The sequence below is a fragment of the Artemia sp. Qi Xiang Cuo genome, chromosome 7, assembly GCF_049724085.1.
Source record: "Artemia sp. Qi Xiang Cuo chromosome 7, ASM4972408v1, whole genome shotgun sequence".
NCBI lineage: Eukaryota > Metazoa > Arthropoda > Branchiopoda > Anostraca > Artemiidae > Artemia > Artemia sp. Qi Xiang Cuo.
Genome location: NC_142800.1, coordinates 32,334,992 through 32,355,392, shown reverse-complemented (window position 1 = coordinate 32,355,392; position 20,401 = coordinate 32,334,992). Strand labels below are relative to the sequence as shown.

The 20,401-nt window shown below is 35.9% G+C and overlaps 1 protein-coding gene across 3 annotated transcripts in view; it reads left to right on the top strand.

Moving 5' to 3' along the window:
- LOC148950173 (uncharacterized) overlaps positions 1–20,401 on the top strand; it is a 164,806-nt gene that overhangs the window by 16,903 nt on the left and 127,502 nt on the right. For 2 of the 3 annotated variants that reach the window (XM_089091486.1, XM_089091488.1), the window contains exons 4-5: positions 3,091–3,251; positions 5,747–5,918. In XM_089091486.1, the coding sequence (XP_088947612.1) occupies positions 3,091–3,251; positions 5,747–5,918 (333 nt within the window). The remainder of the gene's footprint in view (positions 1–3,090; positions 3,252–5,746; positions 5,919–20,401) is intronic. The other variant, XM_089091487.1, reaches the window with a different exon arrangement.

Below are 20,401 nucleotides of genomic sequence, written 5' to 3'. Positions count from 1 at the left end.
CGATCTTTCTCCTGGCAAAAACTACAAAATTCCACATTTTTTAAGGTAGGAGGATGGAACCTCTTCAATAGGATTTCTCTGGTACGCTGAATCTGATAGTCTGATCAAACAGTTGTGGTAACGAAAGTAGAGAAGCCTTAATGACTCCCACGAGGGCTCTATATATGGGCATAGAGTCCCTAGGGAGAACACCTGTGTTGTCAGTCCTGATCCCACACCATATATGGGCATGGAATCCCCAGGGAGAACACGTTTCCGAGAAATGTCTCCGGGCGAAGTTTATTAATATCTTTGGTGTTCGTCCAGGAGAATTGTTTCCGGGCGAAGTTTATTAATATCTTTGGTGTTCGTCCAGGAGAATTGTTTCCGGGCGAATGTTTTGATCTTAGAGATGAAGAGATTAACGCGGGAAAGGGTTTCCTAGGAATTTCAAATGTGACAGCGCAGGGATGTCAAAACATAGGGAACACGCTGAAATTACGTTTAGAGATTATTTGGGTGAAACCGTTTTAGGCATTTTAGGGATTATGTGGGCGAAACCGTTTAAGGCATTTTAGGGAATTATTTGGACGAAACAGTTTGAGGCATTTTAGAAGATGATTTGAGACACAAAAGGGCCCCATCCCCCCAACTTTTGGCTCCCCCTCGAATATATTTTTCAGAACAAGTTCTCTATGTAATGTCCTCCCTAAACCCATTTTACAAGTTGAAGTACCCATCCTTTTCACCCACAACTTTACTTTACAGCTTTTGGGCCCCAAGTCCTACCCCTATCCCTCAACCCTATCTCTCCACCCTCCCTCCCACCAACCCCCCCCCCAACTTTTTTGAGTTTTTTTTCCTTTTTTGAGTTTTTTTTTTATTTTTTATTTTTTAGTTTATTTTTTAACTTTTTTTTTACATCTCATAGAATGTCTTGAAACACACTTAAAACACAAAAAATTCATATTTAATATTTTCCAACTTCAAAATGGGAATGATATAGATATGTGTGTCGCAACTTTTACTATTATAAAAATAATGTTTGTAGTGGCCAATTTTTTTTTTTTACTTTTTTTTACATCTTAGAATGTCATGAAACACACTTAAAACACAAGTGTTTTAAGCCTACGTACAACCTAACTGTATGTAATGTTTTCAAAGGCATTTCAGAGCAAGTTCCTTTCTTAATGTCCCTCCTAAACCCATTTTACAAGTTGAAGTACCCATCCTTTTCACCCAAAACTTTACTTTACAGCTTTTTGGATATCTCAACATCAAGCAATACTTTTCAAAAGGCATTTCAGAATAAGTTCTTTACGTAATGTCCCTCATAAACCCATTTTGCAAGTTGAAGCACCCATCCTTTTCACCCACAACTTTACTTTACAGCTTTTCGGATATCTCAACACCAAGCAATACCTTTCAAAAGGCATTTCAGAGCAACTTCTTTTCATAATGTCCTTCCTAAACCCATTTTAAAAGTTGAAGCATCCATCCTTTTCACCCACAACTTTACTTTACAGCTTTTCGGATATCTCAACACCAAGCAATACTTTTCAAAGGCATTTCAGAGCAAGTTCCTTTCTTAATGTCCCTCCTAAGCCCATTTTACAAGTTGAAGTACCCATCCTTTTCACCCACAACTTAACTTTACAGCTTTTTGGATACCTCAACACCAAGCAATACTTTCAAAAGGTCTCGAAAGGGGGACTGGAAGTCCTCCAAGCTCTTCTGACTTTTAAAAAGCAAATCAGAACTTTAAATTTCTGATTAAATGAAACGCCCCGGGAAATTTGCACGATCACACAATCGATACGACGTGGCTTGAAAAAAAAAAAAAGCAAGTAAATCATACATTGAAGGCATATGGTCTTTTAGTGTTGGCAACGCTAGAGCGTTGCCTCTAATTAAATGAAGAGCCAAGCAAGATTTTTTAATGATAGTAAAGAACAACATTTAAAATTCAATCGACAAAAAACTATTCTAGAAATATGAAGGTTAACACATCTCTTTACTTTCATTTCAACCCTCCTTTTCCCACTCTTTCGGCTAAAGGCTATATTTTGTATAACAATGCTTCGAAAATGAAACTCACCCTGAGACAGCTTTAACATAATTTTTATTTTAGATAGGTCTTAATTCCAAAAATAGTTAACCAAGTCATAATATTTCAATTTTTTCAAGGGAGGGGGTTACCAATCAGAGTTTACTCCTTGTAGAGGCCTACTAACCTATCTCTCTTTGTTCAGATAAGACAAATGATTATATCTTTTTATGTTACTCTTAAACTGTTCCTGCATTAAGAGGGGGGGGGGGGGCTGTCACTCCTTATCCTTCACATCGAATATTAAAAATTGAAATACATTTTTCAAGTAAATTAGGGCTAGGGGGTATATGCTCTAGGGATCTGGAGAAACTCCCAGGAGGAATTGAAAAGCGTTCCCCGAAGAAAACCTTTTTGAACTCCAAAATTGTTATAGTTTCTATGAAGGGCACGTATACATGCTCAAGAAAGAATGCGTTGCCGTATAGCCTCTAAGACAAGGAGGCTAATTATTTTACTTTTCAGTTGTTCTAAAGTAATTGCATGTCTCAAAAATTTCGGTCGAATTTTTGTATATGGGGACATAAAATATCCGGCAAAGAGTCTCTGGATTTACTAAATTTGACGGCATAGTTTTGTCCAAGTCACCATCCTTTTTGGGGTTATCTTCTCTTGTTCTGAGATTGTGCAATTTTTCTTACGCTAATAACTTTTGTTGGTAACACTAAAGGTACTTAATCTTATTGTAAAATAATTTGTTGGGAAAACTGAGATTCTCTTGAGTTCATATTCTCAACAAAATTGTCTTCCTTAGAGTTTTGGTTCCTATTGAAGCAGGGAGGGGCGTCGTTTGGTGGTGGCAAGGGGTGGGGGGCAGTTTCCCCCCCAATAATGTAGAAAAAAAATAATATATATCACATACCCTTTGACTATCCGGATATGGACCCCTCTTGCACCCTCCCCCTCCCATAAAAATACTGGAGATTTGCCCCTGGACGCAGGCTGAATACCTTAGCATTAGAGTAAGAAATAACTTTTTTAATTATTTACTCTTTGTTTTTAAGCAGAAATCAATACTTCTAAAGAAGACTATTCACCTAGAACTGGGACCAGCAGGATCAGCAAAAATCCAAAATATTTTGACAGTTCTAGACCTTTGTTGTTCAATCTACATAATACCATCAATAATGCCGAAAAAGGAAGTGGCGAGGCTGGTAGTGGTATGGTATGTATTCAAACTTAAGTAGAGATAAAAAATAAACTTAGATCATAGATGATTTGCTTTTAGTAAAGGTAAGGACATTTACCCTCGAAGATATTTATGGATTTAATTCCCTAAATAGTTAGTTAGTTGATTTCGGTAACATTATAAGACCGTTTTCAAAAAAAAAAATACATTTTTTGGCCAGATGTGTTAACAGATAATTGTTTTTAAAATATAATACACACATAAACTTATCTTAAAAATGTTTTTGAACTTCAAAATGCTCAATAGACTTATCGATCTCACTTCTTAGTAATAAACGAACTACTTTTAAAATTTTCTCTTTTTTTCTTGTTAATTCCAGAAATTGATATAACAGTTTATAACTTTTAGAAATCTTTATCTTAGTCAAAAATTTCCAAAGATGTAACCGTTTTATACCGACAACTATGATAAACCCATTAAATGTAAATGCTTAAACATGGGTTTTGCCATTAAATGCTTCCGTGCTGGTAGTTTCCCAATAGAAATATTGTTAGTCACAGCAGCTCCTTATCTATTTTTTTGTATTTTAAAAATTTTATTTGCAGCACTTTTAAAATTATTTGCACTATTGCTAATTAAAGATAAGAAACTAATAGTTAGGCTTGTATTGAAAATAACACCCTTTTCTGCACATATAAAAATTTCTTTTTTCAGCATATTTATTGGGCTTTACCAGAAAATTCAGATTTCTGTTAGAAGAAAGCAACACTTAGCATTCCTCTAAACTTTAATTCTAAGATTAACCAGTTCTATCAATCTTTTAGTTTTACTATATTTGTAAGTATCACTTAGAAAGCTCATCCAAAAAACTGCCTATTAAAGACAAGGATCTAAATATCTCACCTGTAACCAAAAGCGTCACCTTTTTTGTACATTCCAATTTCTTTTTTTTTTAGCAATTTATCGATTTTCAATATAAATTAAGCTCTGCATTACAAAACATGATGATACATTTTGGCATTTGTATAAAGTGTAATTCTAGTATTAATCGTCTAATCAATTTTATAGTTTTACTCTATTTTTGCAAGGATCACTTAAAGTAGTAGTAAGTATGATGGTATTAGACCCTCAAGTTCTAAACCGGTGGTGTTGATATCCGTTTCATGGCCCTTCAGCCAGGAAGTGCAAGTCGGGGGCCAGCCATCCTGTGCTTTCGCTTACCCTTCCTTCTTACCGTCCCCGTTTTTCTCCGGGTACTCATTTAGAGCAGGGTAGACTCTGGCTGAGCTTACAGAGTTGCGCCATTGACTGCCATCCCAAATCAAATAACCAGCCACGCCAGGGACAGAACTCGAGCCCCTCGGACAAAATATTCCCAATACAGCGCGCCAACCACTTAGCCAGGATGGCTATCACTTAAAGAGTCTTATTTGACATATTATTCCCCCATCTCATCGAAGAAAATATCCGCAGTTTTTTTTTTTTTTTTTTTTTTTTTATTATTATTATTTAATTCGAAAACGGTTATTCTCCATATGACCAATGGAATGCCACAATATGGTTTAGATCTATATAGAAAAAAAATATATATTTATACCCTGTCAGAGATGACACAAAAAGTACACCCAAGTGTAGAAAAGAACATCATTTGTATGCTCATAGAATTTGCCTTTTTTTTATTGTATTTAAGTTTTTAAATAAGAGCTATGTTCCAATTCCCATAATGAAAAACTTAGTTATCTAAACTAAGCATAGGACATAGGTATGCTCCACATGTGACCCAGACGGTGTGATGAGAGAAGCAATCCGGTTCAATGAACTTAAAAATCCGTAGACCGTGGGACGATTACCGTCTTCATCTAAAGTCACATCAACCCCTTTGTATTTTCCAGTCGTTGGGAAGCAAGATGTGTTTGGTTATTTTTTTTGTTTTTTAAGGTGATCTCCAATTAGTTTCTTCTCTATGGTCATATCATGTATCATATAGGGTTCGAATTAATGTATTATTAAATAAGCGCTGGCATGTAAACTAACAAAAATATCTTGGATCTGTCATGATATTTAGTCTGTTCAATGATTTGTTTCTTTAATAGTTAATTTCAAGTAAAAAAACTTCAAAATTAAAATTAATTGATTAAGAATAAGGGAAAACTCTTCTTCGGACAAAAATAGTAATTTTCTGTCCTTGATTAAACTGTACCAAAATATAGTGGAAGTAAGAAAAATCATATTTCTTTTTGTTTTTTAATACATTTTACAATGCCATCTATTTTCTTGCAAACTCAGTGTAGGCTAATGCTGCCAAAAATTAAGAAAGGAAAAAGACGAAACTCTGTTGATCTCTAGATTATTCCGGTATTTGTTAGTTCGATTTTGTTTGTATGTTTTATATATTTTTTATATTGTTTTTCCTTTTCCTTATGTGGGTGCGTTTTACTTACATTGTCTTTATTATTTAAGTATAGTTATATTGCAGGATTTTTATTAACTGTGTCTCTCTGTCGCTCTCTAATTACGATCAGTATTTCCAGGAGCCATTTATCAGTAGAGACATTTTAACTACTGAAATCATACTACTTAGTCCGGAAAACGATATCCAAAATTCCAACATCAGGTTTGATGTTCTTTTACCGATTAAAAGTAGTCTGAAGCGTGAAGATAATGAACATGAAGATAATGGTGCTGGGATTAAATCTCATTCTGGTAAGATTTTAAGACTGTATTAGAGTGTGAATAAATAAATAACAAAAAATATTTTCTTTTTTGTTCATTTTCGATGCAGCTTCACTTCTAGTTATATTTTATGGTTTATAAGTTAGTCATGAGAATAACACTTCATCAAAAATAAGTTACTTAAATTTTATTTACTTTCAAGAAGAGAGCCATATTTAATTACTCATATCTTTCACCTCTAAATGTTTAATATCTTAAATTTCACTTTCTATAATTTTACTCTCATTAATACGCTTAATCTCCAAGGAATTTTTAGATGGAATAGAGATGTGCTTCTATACCTACAAATTTATTTCGATTAGTTCCGATTTTTAAGCGTATTTCAGTTGATCGAATCTAAAAAGCTTTATGTCATTAATTTAGAAAACAAATAGCACAGGCTCATATAGTTCCGATTGCACACATTGAACCATGTTGAATCAAGAAAAAAACTAGCCTTTGAAATGAAAGTAAAGAGTAAAATTAGAATTTAACACAGGTTTCACTTTTTCTTCAGCGATAATGGTGCGTATACAGGCTACATCAGCAAGTCAGGGATTTATGAAAAGGTATGTGCAATAAAAATACCAGATACTTGGTCCGATTTATTCTGTTTCTCTGTGAACAGGCTACAAAAAAAAAAAAAAAATATATGTGACTGGCCTAGCTATGTTCAAAGTTGAGGGAATATTGTTCAATTTCGTTGAGAATTCTCATATGCCACCTTCAACAAGGCCACAAGTATAGCGAAAGTAAGAATGGTGTATTAGGCTTATTAAGCATTGAAAAAATGTTTTCAGATTTTCTAAAGACGCCCAAAAATCTACTAATTTTAAGTTATCTCTGCCTGACACAAAAAAAAGAAAGAAAGAAATGGAAACACCAGAACAAAGGTCTTCAAAAAAATTATCTTCAAGGAGGCTTAAGGTCCTTATATCTCCCTCTTTCACAGAGCCTTATATATCCCTCTTTCACAGAGAGATCTGGTTACATTTGACAAAAGAACAAAAATTAGCCTATTTTACCACTAGTGCTCTCCATAGCTCCCGAACATACTTAATTTTTCCTTGTCATCTCCATCCACCAAAAACTAACCTCCCTCTTTCCTCCACCCATAAACTCCTTTCCCACCAATAAATGGCCTAAAAAAGTAATAGAAGACCCCCCCCCCCACTGAACAATTTTAATGATAAGTATTTAAATGATATGTATAACACATTTCGTTTAAATAGCTTTCAAGTTTCATTTGTCGTTTTTCTTGTTTCTGTTTTAGTCTTTTTCAAACAGTTCTTGGTAACGTAAGGAAGAAGCGATGCTGCTCACTTGTAACCAAAACTCTAAGAACCAGAGGTATTGATAACAATAGATACATCAAAATAATTGAATTTTGATGCCCATTCAAACTGTCTAAAATTAATCAAGTTTAATTGTTACCCATCAAAAGTTACAAGCCTACGAAAATTAGCTCAGTTTAAAAAAAAGGGGGGAGGACTCCCAAAACCTTAAGTGATCGTAATGAAAATGCACCATCAGATTCAGTATATCAGAGAACCCTTCCGTAGAGGTTTCAAACTCCTATATACAAAAAACGTGGAATTTTGCATTTGTACCAGAAGACAAATCACGGATACGTTTGTATTTGTTTTTTTTTCCCGAGGGGTGATCGTATCAAACCAGTGATCCTAAAAGATCGGGAGAGGTTCTATTTGATCGGAAATTGAAAGTCCTATTTTGAAGTGATCAAAAAGATTGGAGGGCATCTATCCCCCCTCCCATGCCCTTTTTCCCCAGGGTCGTCCGATAAAATTTTTGAGATGGCCATTTTGTTCAACATAGTCAAAAGATCTAATAACGATGTCTTTGAAGATTACTTGACCCCCAACAGTCCCTGGGGAAGGGCTGCAAGCTATGAACTTCGCCCATTATTTACAAACAGTATTGTTATTGGGACGTATAAAGACATTTTTCGGCGGGGGGGGGGGTACGTTGGAGGGTCTTTTCATGTACGAATTTTTCATGGAAGAAGGGAATTCCATTGAGGGGGAGAAGGATTTCCCGGAATTATTTGAAAAATGTTATAAACAAAATTACACACATATACATTATATATAGGCTATACATTATATGTATAGCATTATATGTTATATACATTATGTAAAAAACAACATAAACACTGTAAATTTTTTATATATTTTAATCTGTTTTGATTTCCTCCCAAAGTCGCTTAAAACATCGTCAATATCTACTTTGACATTGCAATTGATAGACATGTCTGCAAGACCATTTAAACTGTCCTCTCCTGTCTCATTTTAGAAGCATGTTTTAAGCTGCTTTAGGTTGCTGAATGAACATTTTTCAGACGATGTGGGGTAGAGTAGTGGCGGCATTATGGATCCTCTGAGCCCCCCTCCCTTTGATTCCCGGTACCAGCACTTTTTTTAAGCTCTGAATATTTGGCATAATATATTTATATTTTTCGAAAATATTTGCTAGTGTTTTTACTTTCTCTCTTTCTTTCCCTGTACCAGTCTCTTCTTCCGTGTGTTATTGTTTGTCTCTTTACGTTTCAAAAATATTCATAAAAATATTTTACAAATTCTATTCACTCAAATAAAGACCAACTGCTTCGGAGCGATTTTAGGAAAACCTAAATTAAACCACAATGAAACTTCACAATTCTATGAAAGATTTTATAAAAGATACTAGCTTGGGGGGTAGTCCAAGGTTTGCAAGTTTAATTAAAAGGATTTGGTGGTTCACATTGTCATATGCCCCTTCAAAATCTAGGAAAGCTGCAACTAGGACATTATTTTTTTAGAATGATTTATTTATTGCGTTTGTATACAGTTTAGAAGTCTCTGTTGATGAGCGGGATTTCCTGACGCCATTTTCGGTGTGAGCTATCATAGAATGTGTTTAAACAAAGCAGATGAGTTAATAATAGAGAATTTTATACAATATATCCCCTATCACACGAGTACACATTATGGGCCTATAAGACTCAGGGTTATTTTTGGGTTTATTTTTCTTTAGGATTGGTAGGAAGGACGAGCATTTTCAGATTTTGGGAAATATAGATGAATCCCAAGAACAATTATAACAACTCAGAATTTCCTGTTTTTATGAAGGGATGAGATTCTTTATCCATGTAGAGCGTATATTGTCATAGCTGCCGCCGGTCTTGGTCCTAATATGATGTATTGCATTATTCATTTCCTGGATTGAAAATGGGCAGGTTATATACTCGGATCCTGGGCGAGGTTGGTAACTTGGGTTCATAGGAATTGGGGGCATTTTGCTACAATTATTTGATGTTAGCTTATTAACAAAAAGAGTGGCAAATAGCTTAACTTTTTCATTATCATTGTCATAATGGGTATTACTATGTATGAGCTCATACAGGAGTAGGTTGGGGGAAGTTTTTTTCCCACAGATGTGGCTTATGACTTTATGTATAATTGGATCATGTGTTTCTCTGGAGAGATTATTTGCAAAATTATTCCAGTAGTTATATTTAGCGTTTATTATGGTCCTTTTTAGATTAGATTCTGCTTGTAATTTTTTTTTAAATATGTAGTAGGTGATGGTTTTTTAAAGAATGTTCTCCTAGCTGCCTTTTTTGTTCTCCAATTATTTTGGCACTCATTTGTCCACCATGCTTTGTGAATATGTTTAGGGAAGGTTTTCCTGGGTGTGGTCCTGGGGATAGCATGATTAGCTGTATTTATTAGTAAAGATGCAAAAACCTCAGCATGTGTGTCAACTCTTGCGTTTGAAATGCATGAATTTTGGGTGAAACTTGTAATTTCATCATTTAGCTTATTTTGGAACATAGGCCAATTTGCTATAGTGTTGATATATTTGGAGGTATGTGATAGGGTTTCAGCAGGTTTGTTTAGGGAGCAAACTATGGCAAAGTGGTCAGTACATAGACTATCAATTTTATTTATATAAATTTTATTCAAAATATTTAAAGACACAATTTGTAGGTCAATTGTAGAAAAACTGCCACTTTTGGGGTTGAATTATGTATTCAGGTTTGGAGGGGTAGTAACAGCTAATTCATTATTATTTGAAGTCATACGCTCAATGATCTTACCAGCTTTATTTGCTGGTTTATTCCCCCACAAAAGGCTGTGGGCATTAAAGTCTCCACAAATAATGATATTTTTCAACATATTAGAACTATTGATGTAGCTGAAGAAATCCATGGCATCTGTAGTTTGGCCATTAGGGTTATAAGAGCTTATTATGTAGGTTTTTGTATTATTCAGCCAAACACTGATACCAATTGAATCAACACCATTTACATAATCCGGAAAGTTGATACAACATAACTTTATATTATTATAGACTATTAAAGCTACTCCAACTCCTTTTCTCTCTTATGATCTATCATTTCTCAGTATAGTGTATCCCAGAGACTTAACTTGTTGATTTTGGGTTAAAAGAGTTTCCTGGGGGAAAGCAGTATTGATGGATTTATTATTCATACAATATATTAGTTAATTTAAGTTATTTTCTGTAAGTGATCTTACGTTCCACTGGAGTATTGATATGTGTTGTGCTGTTGATTTATTTTTCATATGACTGTGTATCAATGTTCAGCTTTGTTAATAGTAAAGCAAGATCTTTTTTTGCTTGAATGAGCATATGATTAGGGATGTAGATTTTTGCCAATTCAGCAATGATTTTTGTTTTCTGTTGTTGTTGTATATTCATGGCCTCAACTGCATTGCAGTTTAGAATGAATAAGCATATATTTGGGGTTTGCATGTTTTGTTGTGCATCCAGTTTGTCAGTTAAGGGATTAATTCCTGGTAGTGTTTTTGGTTTGTTTCTTGTTGGGAGGGGGTGCCAGGCCGACCTCATCTCACTAGGCAAGGAGGCTTGTTGGCTTGGTGATTCTTTCTGATAGAGATGTGAGCTAGGGGGCTTAAAGGATGGTGTTTTGTAAGGAGTACTTGATGCATTGGGAGTGTTTACTTGGGAGTTTTATTTGATTTCAATATAGGTCTTATTTGGTGTGATTGAGCAGCATTTGCTTCCATAGCTGCAAAAGGGTATGGAATGGCCTTCTCTGTAGCTATTTGGAGTGTTAGTGCTCTTTTCTTATATGCAGGGCATTGTGATTTATTGGTGGATTCATGTGGGCCTTTACAATTGATACATGTAGGCTGAGTGTCGTTGCAAGTTGTCAACTCTTTAGGATGGGAGCCTTTACAATTACTACAGGCTAGGAGAATTTCATTGCATTTATTTGGTGTGTGTCCCAGTTTCAGACACTTCTGACACTGAATAGGCTTAGGCTTCTATTCCTTGTGCGGTTTGATTTGCCCAAATAGGAATAACTTTTCTGGGATATTAATTTTTTCCTTCAGTGTAAATAAGAAAGATCTACTTGTTTTTAATCCATTAGAGTTGGGTTTACCCAGTTGAGTGACATCTTCTACAGGGATTGCGTTACCAGCCCTATCTGAGAGCCCTTCTTTTAACTCCTGAATTGGTATTTCTAGGGGAACATTATATACTACCATTTTTGTTGGGGATTGTTTTGGGTTCCATTTAGATGAATTAATTGGGGTACTCAGAAGAGATTTTAGATTAAGTATTATATCTGCTGATTTCTGATCTTGGAAAGCTATTAGCAAAGATCCATCACGGTGAATGTTAAGAGAAAACATTGATTTTAACATTTTGAAAATTTCAACCCTCATTGTAGTAATCTTTGTTATTTCAAAGGGGGTATTAGGAGTAATTTTGAGGTAAATGTCTAAGTTTTGGGAAGGAGAAATTTGGAATGGGCGAGGGGAAATACTTTTGATTGGGGAAGTTTTTTTTTTTGGAGCTCCTAGAAAGGACCTCTTGAAATCCATTATTATCTGGCGTAAATGGGAGGCACTTGTGCCGAATCCTAACCCATTATGGGGTACCACCTCCATGTTGAAGATGCGGTAATGAGGTGCGTTGGCAGGTGGCACCGTTCCCCGTCTAATGATGAATGGCAATGGATTTATGGGCTTTGTTGGGCTAACCACCCGGCAAAGCTTCTTTTACCTGGTTATGATTAACAACAAAAAGCCTCGGACCAAACAGCCATTTCGACGACGACCTGTAGCACGTCCACCGACCATCCAAACGGACCTGTTTACTGTAGCCCACTGCAATGTACGGGGTCTCAGATCTAAGTTTGACCAGTTCCTACATTTAGTGAACTCGGTCAAGCCATCTATCATGGGCATCACTGAGACCAATCTAAACCAAGAAATACAGAGCAGTGAGGTTGCCATACAGGGATACACACTCCTCAGGCGGGATCGAGAGCGTACTGACGGCGCTAAATACGGAGGAGGAGGTGTCGCTGTTTATCTACAGAGTTATTCATGCCTGAACATACCAGATTCAGCAGGCGAAGAAGCTCTGTGGGTTAGGGTGACCCTCCCAAATAAATCCGTGATTGTCGGTACTGTATATAACCCTCCAACTTACCAGATTACCAGCTACCTTGAAGCCTCCATCGATTATATTCGGGGCAATCGTGCTAAGTGTGTCATTATCCTCCATGGAGACTTCAACGTCAATCACAGAGTGTGGCTTCGCAGCAAAAATACTGATAGGGAAAGGTCGGACTTGTATGATCTATCTCGCTCTTACGGGCTGGAACAACTTGTCGATTTCGGCACTTATCACTGCCCAAACGGATCATCTCGTCTTGACCTCTTCCTTACAGATCATCCTAACTCCTTTAAGGTAGACGCTCATGGTTTTACCAGTGACCACGTTGCCGTCGTTGCACGTGGAAACCTACGTATTCCGCCTCCAGTAAAGCATGAGGGAACAATCTGGCTATACAAAAGAGGTGATTGGGACGGTTTGAGAAACACTCTTTTTTCTCAGCAGTGGAGAGCCTTCCTCCTGGAAGGCCTAGAGAAAGCTGCAGATAAGTACCAGCACGCCAGAGTTGACTCTGTCGAAAAGCATATCCCTTCAAAGCTGATCCAGGTGTCCAGTAAGGACAAACCTTGGTTCAACGCCCGGTGTAAGAAGACAATCCGAGCAAAGCAAAAGGCACACAAGCAATGGCTACTTTTGAAGAGCATAGAGGACAGAATTGCATTCATAAATGCACGCAAAGATGCAGTTCGTGCGATTCGGCAGGCCCGGGTTCAGTATAAGGAGAAATGCGCCACCAAGCTTCAACTTGCTTCGGCAAAGAGTTGATGAAGAATTGTCAAGGAGGCTTTACCGTCGTCCAAGGGGACCGCAATTCCTTCTCTCCAGACTAACGGGACTATGGTACAAGATCCAAAGGCAAAGGCTGAAGCTCTTGCTAAGGCTTTTGCCGAATTCTCGAATCTAGACGACGGTGGTAGAGAAGTGCCAAATTTCTCCGACTGAACAAACACTGTCCTGGAACGCGTTAATTTTTCTGCTCCCAAGATCCTTCGTATTCTGTAGCATCTTCATGTGACCAAAGCTACGGGTCCTGACAACATACCAAAAGTTGTCCTCAAGTCCTGCAGTGTCGAACTAGCTAGACCCTTGTCATTGCTTTTCCGGCTGTGCTTTCACTCTGGAACCTTCCCACAAACATGGAAGTCCGCCCATGTTAAACTTACTCTAAGGCCAGAAGGCGATCCAACGAGCCTGGGCGCCTACAGGCCTATTAGCCTTCTCTCCTGTGTTGGCAAAGTCTGCGAGAGCGTCTCCAATAAAACACTTCATCAGTACCTGGAATCAAATGACCTCTTAGGCGGTTACCAATATAGATTCCGCATAAAATACCCAACATTAGACTACCTAGTGGTCTAGCATCAGGACTGGATGGAACTACTGGCAATGTGATGAAACATTAGGCTATTATCCTTCGACATTGCGAAAGCTTTTGACAGAGTATGGCACCGTGGCCTGCTAAAGAAACTATGTGTATGGTGTTCGTGGATGTCTGTTAAAAGTGATTGAGAACTTTCTTTCCGATCGTTCACTGCGGGTTGTTCTTGACGGGTTTATTTCCCGTGATTATCCAGTGAAAGCAGGGGTACCCCAGGGCAGGGTCTTGGGACCCACACTCTTCCTTATCTACATAAACGACATGGGAGACAACCTCGAAAACCCTCTGCATCACTTTGCTGGCGATATCACGACACACTCAGCCGTCCCTAAACACGAAGACCCAACACAAGCCTCCCTTTCCCTACAGATGGATCTTTTGAAAATTGAAAAGTGGTCTGATGCATGGATGATCAATTTCAATGCATCGAAAACAAAGGAGCTTCTAAATTACCCGATCAAAGGTGCCACGTGAACACCCTAGTTTCATCTTCAAAAATGAAGCTATAAAGTGAGTCGACGAGCTTCGTCTACTGGGTATTCATTTCTCCACCGATATCTCTTGGAACAACCACCTTGATCGGGTGAGAACCTCCTGCACAAGAAAGCTGGGAGTTACTCTTCGCTGCAAAAACCTTCTTCCATCAAGGTCGATCATCCCACTCTACAAGTCTTGCATCAGACCCATAGCTGAACATGGATGCCCGCTATATTTTGGTGCTCCGAAAGCACTGTTGGCACTATTTCAGAAAATAGATCCAAAATAGGGCAAATACGGCGGGCAGCACCTGTACACAAGAATCGCTCCTGCCTCTGAATGAAAGGTTTAACGTAGTATCGATGGCAGTTTCCTACAAGTACATGAGGTCACTTCCTATAGACGGCCTGTCTCATATTACTCTCCCCATTGTCACAGTGAAAAGGCAGACGTGAAGGCACAGATCTCAATCCAATTAACTAAGAGAAGACACGCCTAAAACCAAGTGTATGAGGTACAGCTTCATCTAACGTTGCAATTTTATCCGGAATGATCTTTATGGGGATATTATTCCTGCAAATCCATCTGTTGACACCTTCAAAAGAAGGTTCAATAGACATTTAAACCCTCGAGGCCATTAAACGAGGTAGATGAATAGCGGCATATCAGATACTTTGAAGTACCTGGCGCCGTGAATATTGGAATAAAAAAAAAAAAAATCTATGGTGACATTAGCTCCAACACTGATCATTGTCCTATTCTAAGAATTTGACCCTGCAAATAAATAAACTTTTGTGTACGTCAAATAACGGGAAAACCTTTGTGGTCGGGTTACAAAGGCCTATTCCACCAAAACAAGCCTTGCGTAAGCCTTACCAAAACAAGCGTCATTGACCCTCAAAACTAGTGATTGACAAGGTTGTTTGAATTTACATAAGTTAACATTAGACTAACGTCCTGAGGGGGTACTAAGGTTATTTTTTTTTACCTACGGGGGTTCCCAGCTTGACTAGCGTCTTGGGAAATGCCCTGAAGAAACAAATGGTAGGAAAACATCTTGAAGTATGTCCTGAAATGTCTTCAAGAAATGTCTTGAATTAACTTGAATTAGACTTGAAATGTCTTGAATTAGACAATTCAAGAAATGTCTTGAATTAACTTGCGTAAGCCTGTTAATGGCATTGTGAAAACCTGTGTGCTCTACTAAGCAGTTGCCAAATATCAAGTAGCTTAAAAAAAGTGACGGTACCGGGAATTAAGTGAGGGGGCGTTCACAGGATCCATAATGCCCCCACTACTTATATAGCTTGAAACTAAGCATCCAAGCGTCTAGTGTGAGCCTTTACTGGTCTCACATTTGGCAAACAAGAGACACTGCTTACAGAATGCACCTCTTTTTGAACGGCTGAACACCAACCGTGACTACTTTTGGGGCCATGTACTTTGAAATGACGAATTTTTGTCAATTTTTTCCTCAACATTGTGGTTAAAACTATTTAAAGGAATTCGAAGTTGTCTCCTGGTTTTCATTGTCTACACGTTAATTTTAACTTTCGAGCATCAGAAATTTGGTCACGGCTATCAAAGGACTCCAGAATAATGTCATGCAAGGCTATTATGGTGCATTGACAGAGGTGTCTTCTGAATGTTGGACTATTTCATGAAAGGGATTATTAATGCTTTGACTTAGAAGATTCTAAAAACTTGAAAAGTCTTATCGACTCATAAACTGTTTACCTAAAGTATTAAAATGTTTTCAGAGATTGAAATACAAAATAAAAGAAATAAATTTATACCCTTTATAATAAAAGAAAACGTGGACCTGGGCGGACACTATAGGTGGAGTAAAATAATAATTTTTACCCCTAGTATTTTGGTTATGTATATTCCATTGGTTGTAAAACCAACCGTTAAAACACTCCGGCACCTGCTTCATATTGAACCTATACATAAACACTCATATATATATATATATATATATATATATATATATATATATATATATATATATATATATATATATATATATATATATATATATATATATATATATATATATATATATATATATATATATATATATATATATATATATATATATATATATATATATATATATATATATATATATATATATATATATATATAAATAAATATATATATATATATATATATATATATATATATATATATATATATATATATATATATATATATATATATATAATATATATATATATATATATATATATATATATATATATATATATATATATATATATATATATATATATATATATATATATATATATATATAATATAAGTAGTAATCAATGTTATACTTCTGCTGCCCTTATAGCAATCTCCATGTTATTCTGATGCCCCTATAGCAATTTCAACGTTATTCTATAGAAGCTTGACACCTTTTCAAAGAGATTCAGAGCTCACTCACATAATGGAATTTGAGGGTCGATAAAGTGAAATTATGTCACTATTCTAGTTTTTCTAAACCAGTATTGCCTATAACTTAATTTACGTAGACAATGAACGATATTAATTAATTAATGTTTTGAATAATAGGAGTGTGAATGATTGTAATTAGTGATTGGATTGTATGAAGGTGGAGAAAAAAAAGGATTATGAAATTATGTCACTATTCTAGTTTTTCTAAACCAGTATTGCCTATAACTTAATTTACGTAGACAATGCACGATATTAATTAATTAATGTTTTGAATAATAGGATTGTGAATGATTCTAATTAGTTACTTGATTTGATGAATGTGGAGAAAAAAAAAGGATTGTCAAATTATGTCACTATTCTAGTTTTTCTAAGCCAGTCTTGACTATAACTTAATTTAAGCAAACAATGAATAAAATTAATTAATGTTTTGAATCATAGGAGTGTGAATGATTCTAATAGTGATTGGATTGTATGAAGGCGGAGAAAAAATAGGATTATGAAATTATGTCACTATTCTAGTTTTTCTAAACCAGTATTGCCTATAACTTGATTTACGTAGACAATGAACGATATTAATTAATGTTTTGAATAATAGGAGTGTGAATGATTCTAATTAGTGATTGGATTGTATCAGTGGATACACAAGTGATGTTTAGTACACAAGTGATGTTTAGTACACAAGTGATGTTTAGTACACAAGTGATATAATACACAAGTGATGTTTTGGAGAGTATTGTCAATTTAGAATAGTTTAGAAATAAAAAAAAATTTAACAAGAAATGGCTGAAAAGTGTTTTGAGGGAGATGGGTTGCATGGAGGGTTGAGTTGCACGAGAGTTCAGTTAAAGGGGGTACAGTTACACGGGGGTTTAGTTAAATTGGGTTGAGTTGCACGAGGGTTCAATAGCACGAGAGTTCAGTAGCACGGGAGTTTAGTTGTACGGGGTTTCGGTTATACAGGGGTTCAGTTACATGGAGGGTTCAGTTGCACGGGGGGTTGAGTTAAATGGGGCTTGAGTTGCACGAGGGTTCACTTAAAGGGGTACAGTTACACGGGGGTTTAGTCAAATTGGGTCGAGTTGCACGAGGGTTCAGTAGCAGGAGCGTTCAGTAGCACGAGGGTTCAGTTGTACAGGGTTTCGTGTATACAGGGGTTCAGTTGCATGGAGGGTTCAGTTGCACGGGGGCTTGAGTTAAATGGGGCTTGAGTTCCACGAGAGTCGACTATAAATAAGGCTTTTGCGTCTTTCTGAACTTTCTGTGAGAGGCGGGGGTAAGTATTTAGTTTAAATAATTCTAAGAGGAATTGAGTTTTTCTTTCTTTGAAATGGAAGAGTTGGAATATTTCAGTAGTGCTTTTTCGTGGTTTAGCATGTCACAGGTACATTCTCTTGATCTTTCAAAGTTCACTTTGGTTTTATTTCATTGAAATGCAAGAATTAGAATATTTCAGTAGTGTTCTGTTGTGGTTTACCTTGTCACAGATACATTCTCTTGATTTTTCAAAGTTCATTTCGAATTTCTTTCATTGAAATGCAAGAGTTGGAATATTTCAGTAATGTTTTGTAGTGCTTTACCTTGTCACAGTTACATTCTGTTGATTTTCATAGTTCATTTTGAATTTCTTTCATTGAAATGCAAGAGTTGGAATATTTCAGTAGTGTTTTGTTGTGCTTTACCTTGCCACAGTTACATTCTCTTAATTTTTCAAAGTTCATTTTGAATTTCTTTTGCGAAGTGTAAGAATTGGAATATTTCAGAAGTGTCTTGTCGTGGTTTACCTTGTCACAGCTACATTCTCATGATTTTTCAAAGATCATTTTGAATTTCTTTCGTTGAAATGCAAGAGTTGGAATATTTCAGTACTGACTTGTTGTGCTTTACCTTGTCACAGTTAAATTCTCTTGATTTTTCGAAGCTCCTTTTGAATTTCAGTCGTAAAATGCAAGAGTTAGAATATTTCAGTAGTGTTTTGTTGTGCTTTACCTTGTCACAGTTACATTCTGTTTATTTTCATAGTTTTTTTTGAATTTCTTTCGTTGACATGCAAGAGTTGGAATATTTCAGTAGTGTTTTGTTGTGCTTTACCTTGTCACAGCTACATTCTCTTGATTTTTCAAAGTTCATTTTGAATTTCTGTCGTGAAATGCAAGAAATGAAATATTTCAGTAGTGTTTTGTCGTGGTTTACCTTGTCACAGCTACATTCTCATGATTTTTCAAAGTTCATTTTGAATTTCTGTAGTGAAATGCAAGAGTTGGAATATTTCAGTAGTGACTTGTTGTGCTTTACCTTGTCACAGTTACTTTCTCTTGATTTTTCGAAGTTCATTTTGAATTTCTTTCGTGAAATGCAAGAGTTGGAATATTTCAGTAGTGTATTGTAGTGGTTTACCTTGTCACAGCTACATTCTCATGATTTTTTAAAGTTCATTTTGAATTTCTGTCGTGAAATGCAAGAGTTGGAATATTTCAGTAGTGACTTGTTGTGCTTTACCTTGTCACAGTTACATTCTCTTAATTTTTCGAAGTTCATTTTGAATTTCTGTCGTAAAATGCAAGAGTTGGAATATTTCAGTAGTGACTTGTTGTGCTTTACCTTGTCACAGTTACATTCTCTTGATTTTTCGAAGTTCATTTTGAATTTCTGTCGTAAAATGCAAGAGTTGGAGTATTTCAGTAGTGTTTTGTTGTGCTTTACCTTGTCACAGTTACATTCTGTTGATTTTCATAGTTCATTTTGAATTTCTTTCATTGAAATGCAAGATTTGGAATATTTCAGTAGTGTTGTGTTGTGCTTTACCTTGTCACAGTTACATTCTCTTAATTTTTCAAAGTACATTTTGAATTTCTTTCGCGAAGTTCAAGAATTGGAATATTTCAGTAGTGTCGTGTCGTGGTTTACCTTGTCACAGCTACATTCTCATGATTTTTCAAAGTTCATTTTGAATTTCTTTCGTTGAAATGCAAGAGTTGGAATATTTCAGTAGTGACTTGTTGTGATTTACATTGTCACAGTTACATTCTCTTGATTTTTCGAAGTTCATTTTGAATTTCTGTCGTGAAATGCAAGCGTTGGAATATTTCAGTAGTGTTTTGTTGTGCTCTACCTTGTCACAGTTACATTCTGTTGATTTTCATAGTTCATTTTGAATTTCTTTCATTGAAATGCAAGAGTTGGAATATTTCAGTAGTGTTTTGTTGTGCTTTACCTTGTCACAGATACATTCTCTTAATTTTTCAAAGTTCATTTTGAATTTCTTTCGTGAAATGCAAGAATTTGAATATTTCAGTAGTGTCTTGTCGTGGTTTACCTTGTCACAGCTACAATTTCAGGATTTTTCAAAGTTCATTTTGGATTTCTGTCGTGAAATGCAAGAGTTGGAATATTTCAGTAGTGACTTGTTGTGCTTTACCTTGTCACAGTTACATTCTCTTGATTTTTCGAAGTTCATTTTGAATTTCTGTCGTAAAATGCAAGAGTTGGAATATTTCAATAGTGACTTGTTGAGCTTTACCTTGTCACAGTTACATTTTCTTGATTTTTGGAAGTTCATTTTAAATTTCTGTCGTGAAATGCAAGAGTTGGAATATTTCAGTAGTGTTTTGTTATGCTTTACCTTGTCACAGTTACATTCTATTGATTTTCATAGTTCATTTTGAATTTCTTTCATTGAAATGCAAGAGTTGGAATATTTCAGTAG